The 8,808-nt window shown below is 36.3% G+C and overlaps 1 protein-coding gene across 2 annotated transcripts in view; it reads right to left on the bottom strand.

Moving 5' to 3' along the window:
* Positions 1–8,808, bottom strand: part of LOC106868254 (uncharacterized) — a 36,096-nt gene that overhangs the window by 17,941 nt on the left and 9,347 nt on the right. For both annotated transcript variants that reach the window (XR_008264926.1, XM_014913425.2), the window contains exon 4: positions 2,817–2,901. Coding sequence is in view for 1 of the 2 variants with exons in the window: in XM_014913425.2 (XP_014768911.1) it covers positions 2,817–2,901 (85 nt within the window). In the remaining variant the exon portion in view is untranslated. The remainder of the gene's footprint in view (positions 1–2,816; positions 2,902–8,808) is intronic.

Below are 8,808 nucleotides of genomic sequence, written 5' to 3'. Positions count from 1 at the left end.
GTCTTATGTATGTATTCTCAAGCATATACTTACATATTCAGACTAGCCCATATATATTTAAATGATAAACTTCTGAAGACGTTTTACAAATTTTTTACAGTTTCAGTGATGGATTGGATCTGTAGTCTTCAAATTAGCTTTCTCCTTTTTGGTTTTGAGAGACCTAATTTCTCAAGATTGGTATTTGTGTGTTACATATCCCAAGGCCCCAATAATTACAGGTATAAACCTGTATGTATGTATGTATGTATGTATGTACGTATGTATGTATGTATGTATGTACGTATGTATGTATGTATGTATGTTAGCTGTTCGTAGTTTTTCTATACAATGAATATAGGTAACTAATTTACGCACATATGCAATTAGCTTGTGATGCCAGCCGAATACAATACCAGTCCGATTTTGTTCTTGAGAATTTAAATCCAGTTAGTACTTTTTGTCCTAATAGTGTATTTGTTTATTTAATATTCTTTTCAATCTCTTACTTTGCCTTTAACTGACTAACAGCTAAAATATTGCCAACAATGCTAAAGTTAACTCTTTTTTTCCACTTGAATTCATCCTTACTGAAACTGCAACGCCTATGATTATTATTGTCCGGTCTGCACTAAAAAGTTACTTCGTGACTCAATAACTTACGGAATTGTAGGGCAAGTGTCGTTTTGTAATGTGGCCTTGCATATTTTCCACTTAAATGCAACAGTCGTTGTTAACGTTGTTGTTCCCCAAATTAGTCCTTGCTGAACCTACTTAGGATCAAAAACATTTCAGTTATAACCATCCTCTGGTTTGTGCGTGTGCGCTTGTGTCCTGTCTGTATGCGCGTGTGTGCATGACTCTTTGTACGTGTGTGTGCGTATGTTGCAGCAAGCTAGTAGAGTCGCTATTGCATTGCATAAAATACCTCATGGTATTTGTCCCCATCCTTCAGTCTCTGAGTGTAAATCCCAAGAAGTCAAATTTGCACTATATCACTTTAGAGTCAATTAGGAAGGCATGAATTCTGAGTTGTGAATTGACAGAACAGTAAGAACGTTAGACCAGATGTTGTACGGTATTTTTCCCGGTCTATACTTTCTAAATTCAAATTCCTCCGTGACCTACGTTGGCGATAGCCTCAAACCAGTCCTGGTTTAAAAGGTTTAAAAGGCACCTTCGATGCCTTTAGTGGAATCTATTTTGTGGCAAGTAGTAGGGCTAGACATCTGGTTTAATATCTTCCTTGCTTCATATGGACTCAGAAGCCCTATAGCGAGCCATGTCCAGTGCATTCCATACTAATTAAAAGATAGGAAGAAAGAAACCAAAATATCAAAACTACATTAGTCAGTGTCCTTCCTTTATAAGAAGTGATTAAAAAATATCTGCCTGCAATTTCTAGACGCTCGTCAGTACATCTTGAAAGTCTCTGGTTGCCTCGATCAATAGCATAAAAGTATATATATATATATATAGGAATATGATTCAACATTCCCATCATTGCAAAATTACAAAAGTATCTGATTGGATTTCTTTCTATTCGTATGTCTTTAGTTTTTAACGAAAAGCATACCCGAATCCCTAGTAGTTAAGACATTGACATATAGTAATAAGTAAAATGTTAGTTGTCTTTATTACAATACATTTGACTGAATCGATTCTATAGTGTTACTGGTACTATTAATTTCAAAACCTCGGAGGGACGAAAGGCGAAGATTTCAATGTCATAAATTTTACGAACAGAAAACAGTACATAAAGATATTGACTAAGCATTTACTTTCAATTCTTTGATTCTTTCCACCAATCGATGGTCTCACTCTCGTTGCGCACACGTGACCATCGTCCATCTTTCTTTTCCTCGCGTGATCATCTTTCTTTTCCTTCAGTCTGTCGTACAGACCAGACGCATTTTATCTGTCTCCTCGTCTATCTTTTGTTTTGTCAAAGACAATATTCCTCCAGCGTTCGCTACCTTACCTCGTCTGGACTAACGACCCGCCGTGTTTGTTTTCGTTTGGTCTGTTGTATGTCTCCACTGTCCTGTTTCTGTTACCCTTCGCAAATTCCAAATTTTATTTTGGTTCGCGGGAGCAACTGCCTTTCGAAGCCTTATATTGTCGTTAAATACTCGAAATGAGTATTTCACAATTGTTACGATATTGTATTCGGCTATTCGACATTAAATTGCGTCTCTTGGTTAGGCTTAAAATCCTGTTCAGGACTTTTGTGCCGTATGCAGTTACCTCTTAATCGCTACTACTCCAATGTTCGTTCTGGCCCGTTATGACAATACCTGTCAAGGGCCCCAATTATGTTGCAGCTAACAGAAAATAGTCCTGAGGCTAAGCCATACAGGACTCGGAGAACGCCGGGCCTCTCGACATGACACACAGGTCCATCTTTTCCAGGACACACCACGATGTCACGTAAAATTGTTGCCCTTCCTAAATGTTAAATAGGCCCTGCAGTTCAAAAGTAAGCACGTAAGAAGCAACAAGAAACTGCTGCTATATTTTTTCAAGATAGATCATGGTTCTTCAGACTTTGGCAAAGAGATCCGTGATCATAAACGCCTGGAGGTATCCCACATGACAAAGAAGTCTCCGCGATACAACAGTGCTATAGCAACACAATTCCTTCTAATATAATGTGGATTTAGGTCTATATCAGAAGATGTTTATTTGCAAGTCATTCCCCAGTTTTCTAGAGTAAGCTATATTTACTTTTGGTAATTGTTCGTTGTTTGAACTAATCAATGAAGATAACTCTTATATGAGGTTTGCAAACTTTTTCATTGGGGAGAAAAAAATTCAGTCGAAAATAATTAACTTACAAATAACAGTCCTCTTTCCTTGGATATTTCTGTTTGCATATTGAATACCTAATAGATTCCTCAGAGTCAGGGTCATCACCAGAGTCTGTAAAAAGTATCGAAAGAGAAAATAAATCAAGCATACAGGATAAATTAGGTTTTATTTTAAACCAATTTTAGGACTCAAAGCAGAACATTTACTGACGGGAGGATTCAATACTGAAAGCAAAGTCAAATTTATAATAAAATTCATAAAAGTGTAACCACTTACTCAGGATTTTTGCCGAACCACTAAGTTATAGAAAACAAACTCAAGACTGTAGTCAAGCAGCGTGAAAGAAACACAAACACATATATGCAACATGAAATTATGTGCTTTGCTCAACGCACCGCCTGGTCCAGGAATTGAAATTAATGATCGCGAGCCTTACACCCTAAACACGAGGTCATGGTGTGAAATCTGGATTTGCTTCGACTTTCTTTTTATTACCAGAAGCAAGGATTTAGGATTTCTTTTCATTATGAAGGGTGGATTTTTATTTTAATTAAACTATATTGTTTTACTGTCAGCAATGTCTTCACTATTAAGTGTTCATGCAGCGAATAATCCTGGATATTTCTTTTCACCTGTCATTCTAACGGTTATATGCAAAATGCTGACAGTTATAGACGAGTCGATAATGTTAAACGGTTGATTAGAAAGTCAGTAATTTATTAATAGTCAGCAGTATTATACAACATTCATAAACTGAATTTCAATCAATTGAACAACAATATGACTCATTAAATTCCGTAGTGTTTCTTACTCATGATACCCATACACACTCACCACACTTAATTAGACTCATTGCTACATTTTATAAATAGGGAAAGAAAATATAAAGATATTATTAACTACTTAAAAACGCCCATTTTCACCCATCAATCTGTTTGATATCGTAGCAGAATCTTACAAATGAGAAAAAGTGTTTAAGACTTCAATCATAGTACGTCATAACCATTTGAAAAGAATATAAATAAAATGACTATGTGCATAAAACTTTTTCGATAATTATTTACTCGACTCAAACATGATTTAATTTGAAAATAAAATGTCGTATACCTTTAATGGAGAGTCATGTCATTTCAAAATCTTAGTTTCAATTAAATTAGGGTACACTCCTGAGAACAAGTCATCCCAGCCTATACCTCTCGATACACATAGCTGGATATCACATACTGTTATAAGAAATAGCAGAGATAATTTGCCTCACGTAGAAACGGTACGATATACTTAAGGATATTGCAATCACTTCTAATTGTAATATCCCAATATTGGAAACTCTCCTGCATCTTTTTTAGGTATCTCAGAGTCACTAGTGTTTTTCCCATTAGCCTGTACGCTTCACCTAAGTGGGGCAGCGTGGATTGAACAAACCTTCACTCACAGAAGGGTTCCTTCTGTGATCACTTATCGACTACAGCTGCGGTGAACTGGTCCCAACTGAAGATTTCTTCCAGTTATTTGGGTTAGGTGACGTAAATAGTCCCAACTAGGAATAGAATAGCATCACAAATTAGGCTTCACGAAATTTGAACTGAGTCTGCAACAAAACAGCTGGTCAGAAATTCTACCAGAGAGAGAAAATACATATTTAGTTTCCCTGTGGATTATAAAATAATATAAAAGAGCTAATCTCTAAAAACCAGTACAAGAATCTCTTCTATTTCAAATGCCAAGACCACTCTTCATGATGAATAACAAAAAGCTGTTTTCTGTTTTGACACATGAAAGTTAAGTACAATCGTGATTACAAAAAGAAAACTCCCAGTAGAACTTGTAAGCGTATTAATAATAGTGACGCGTTGTGTTGTGTAAAGCTTTGAACGTGAGCAATTCACCTTGTCAAAAACACGTAACTGAGTTAATATTCAATATTGAGTATTTTGTTTGCACTTATATTGCGTAGTCTCAAAAAGATTAGGGTATTTGAGAGTTTAAAAAACCTCTAGGACCGGTGAGAAGAAGAGCGAGAGAGAGAGAGGAAGGGAGGAATGTATTCTCAAATCGGAGATTTGATTTGCATCTTTACAACAGAGTTGACTGTGTCATCGAATTGGTTTTATTAAACTGCACTTTACAGGAAAATGCTCTTTTAAAATTTGTCTCGGCTTCGGGGTATTTGAGAATCCAGCTCATGACTGTAGATTGGAAATATAGTTTGTTTAGGTTATTTAGATATTTTAATATTTTCGCAAACTATTGATTACAAGCGAATTGCATTATGAATTCTTCTTGGAAAGCCGAAAGAAGTGCTCGTTACAAACCTGATAGCAACGAATATGAAACCGAAGATAATTTTGTAAACCAAAGCACAGACTAAAATGTTAATAGGAAAGGAAAATATCATGGCATTTGAATATGCAGACACTATTGTAAACATGCATTCATATTTTACCAAATGCGAATTCAAAAAGCGGTGTTTCTCATAATATTTATAACAAAACCAATTACAACAAAAAGCAGCTTTGCCAGCGGTGTGAGTCAGAGAGAACGCTATTCAGGAGTAAGTCAAGTAAAAAGAAAATGTGGAAGAGGTATGTTACAAAAGACATTACCTTCTCGTCTGAGGTATTATCGAAAGCTGGGCAAGAAGAAAAGCGAGATTAAACAAAACAGAGTTGTGAAAGGATTACGTGCCATCGAACAAACTAAGTTCTACGAAAGTAAAAGCATACAAATATTTAAGACAGGCAAATAGGATGGAACTGAAGGGTGACACTGCTATCCATAAACTGGACAGTAAATGGAAGACGCAATAGAAAAGACACGGCTAAATAACTCGCAATGAAGCTTAGTCCTTGACTTGACATCATCCTCAAGGCACCATATAAACAGTTGTTAGCGCCGAGTTAGCAAACAACGTGTAGTCGTGCGAGGCGTATGTACATACAGGTTCATTTTGAGCTCCAAAGACTACAAAGCTATCTTGGAATTTTACCTCCTTCGGGAGTAGAAAGGAAGGCAAAATAGAATAGAAAATCTTATTGCTTAAGACTAATTTGATAGCTCTTTGTGCTAAGTGGTGGAGGAAATAGGACAGGGAAAAATCCATCAGACAGCAACAACAGCAATACTTCGAAAATAACAGAAAAAATGCCTCGTTCTCATAAGGCGGTGAGCTGGCAGAAATGTTAGCACGCCAGGCGAAATTCTTAGCAGTATTTTGTCTGCCGTTACGTTTTGAGTTTAAATTCCGCCGAGGTCGATAAATTAAGTACCAGTTACGCACTGGGGTCGATATAATCGACTTAATCTTTTTGTCTGTCCTTGTTTGTCCCCTCTATGTTTAGTCCCTTGTGGGCAATAAAGAAATAAGAAACATTAGCATGCCAAGCGAAATGCTTAGCGGTGTTTCGTCTGTCTTTACGTTCTGAGTTCAGATTCTGCCGAGGTCGACTTTGCCTTTCAGCCTTTCGGGGTGGATAAATTAAAAATCAGTTGCGTACTGGAGTTGATCTAATCGACTGCGCCCCTCCAACACAAGTTCAGGCTTTGTGCCAAGAGTAGAAAAGACTATTGTCTACTTCCTATTAAATTTCTCATGGACATTTCTGTAAATATAATTTTTATACATTCTGATGAATATGAGTGGTTTCATTTTTCTGAATACAAACTCTGACACACCTTTGTAAATACAAACTTATTTCTATGGACGGCTATTCGTTTTTTATGTATTTTTATGACTCAGTGACGTTATAGTTTCGTGTGTACTTTCATTCTTCTTACGCATAAATCATTCTGAATTATTGTTTGCATAATGTTCTATATTTTCGAATATCTATGTCACCTTTAGCTCGTAGTAATCATCTTAATCTTCTTAACGAGCTAAGAATCCTTTTCGTTAGACACAGACATATTTGTGTGTCAAAGAAACTTGCTTTGCAACCACTTGGTTTTGGGTTCAGTTTCACTGTGCGGCAGTTTGGAGAAGTGAGTTATTCTATAGTTCCAGATCAAACAATGTCCTGTGGGTGAATTTGATTGACGGAAACTGTATGGAAGCCCAAAGTATATGTATGTGCGTATGTGTGTTGTCTTTGTGTCTGTGTTTGCCCATTTTAACCGCTTGACAACACGTATTGGTTTGTTTACGTTGCCATGAAAATTTACTGAGGTACGTATTTTTTTCTTAAGTCTAACAAAAAAGAAAAGAAGGATATGTCTCAAAATATGCAAGAATATCGTAAATATTGTACTTTATCAAATTCAGAAAATTCTTCATGTAGATGTAAATTACAGTACACCCCCATCCCTCTTAGTGGAGGCAGAAGATGAAGTAACAGGAAAAAAAAACATGTTGCAGTCATATTTTAGAGTAATTTAAAAGTTACCCGAAGAAGATGCAATGAAAACTGCATTTTATAACTAATAGATAAACAGAGGCGTTGTTATTTTTTTTCTTTTTCCTCACCTTTCCATTTTTAATGCATTTGTTGAAATTACCGAAATACGACAACTTTAACACGAAATAACTTCGAAAATAAAGGATTTTCTTAAAAACGCCAATAGTAAATGATGTTTTAAATGACACATTCTACCAGTATACGAAATTTGAAAGTGTTTAGTTACAAAAAATTATTTTTTCTATGTGCCGGCCGAAAGGAAAAGATCCCATTTGTGGAGACAGGGGATATTCTTTTCTACTCTAGGCACAAGGCCCGAAAGTTTTGAGGAGGGGGCTACTCGATTACATTGACCCCAGTATGCAACTGGCACTTAATTTATCGACCCCGAAAGGATGAAAGGCAAAGTCGACCTCGGCGGAATTTGAACTCAGAACGAAAAAAACAGACGAGATACCGCTAAGCATTTCGCCCGGCGTGCTAACGTTTCTGCCAGCTCACCGACTTTTGGAGACAGAAAATACTCTAGCAGAGTTCTAAGATTTTACATCAGTTATTTTGATGCCCATTCAGCACTACCCTCATCACGAAATCGAAGATCGTGAAAAACGCTCCACCCTAATGTTTTGAGAGATTTGTTCGGACGCTTAATATTTGGAGTTCAAATCTTGCTGAAATCAACACTGCCCAACATCCTTTCGGAATCGATAAAGTAAAGTGTCATTTAAGTTTTGAGATCACTGGCATCGATTAACCTACCTCATCTCTCAAAATTGCTGATACTGTGGCTTAATCAGAAACCACTAGTATAAAAATATGAAAAAAAAATTGTATAAGTCGAATGAAATAAAAATTCATAGCAAATTTTTGTATGATAGCTTATGCTAGGCTGAGCATGAAGTTTATTACAATTTCAAACAATGTACAACTATTGCAATTTCTTATTTTTCATTATTATTTTACGTATATACATCTACTTTATTTTTTTTTAAGCCGCCTACCTTTGTAGAAAGTCAACTACGAAACTTGTTTCCATTTTGCCATTCGAATTTTTTTATGATAAAGCAATGGGATTTCCAAATTCCTGTTTGGCAAGGTATTTTCATGAAGAACAAACACCAGAATTCAACATTTTGAGCTTAGCGTTCGAAATTAGTTTATTTAATCGAAATACATAATTTAAAATCATTCATGCATACATGCATATTATACAAACATACCTAAATACATACACATGTATGTGTGTGCTTGTATGCCTCTCTATCTCCCTCTCCCTCTGTCTCGCCGTATACTGGTTAGGCTAACTGGTTAGGCTGTTACACTCGTGATCGCTAAATCGGGGTTCGATTCCCAGACCGGATGATGCGTTGTGTTCTTGAGCAAAGCACTTCATTTCACGTTGTTCCAGTCCTCCTTTCAATCAGGGGTGGGAACACTGGCCTGTTCGTGTAGTCAGCGGGGTGGCGTCCTTCGAAGGCCAAAACGATGCAAAGCGCATTGTGACCAGCGATGTGTAACAACATCTGATACTCTGGTCGGTCACGTCACACACAAACATATATATACATACTTACATACTTACATATATATATATATATATATATATATATATATATATATATATATA

The sequence above is a fragment of the Octopus bimaculoides genome, chromosome 9 (assembly GCF_001194135.2).
Source record: "Octopus bimaculoides isolate UCB-OBI-ISO-001 chromosome 9, ASM119413v2, whole genome shotgun sequence".
NCBI lineage: Eukaryota > Metazoa > Mollusca > Cephalopoda > Octopoda > Octopodidae > Octopus > Octopus bimaculoides.
Note: the sequence above shows the minus strand (reverse complement) of the source record. Positions and strands in the feature narration are given on the sequence as shown.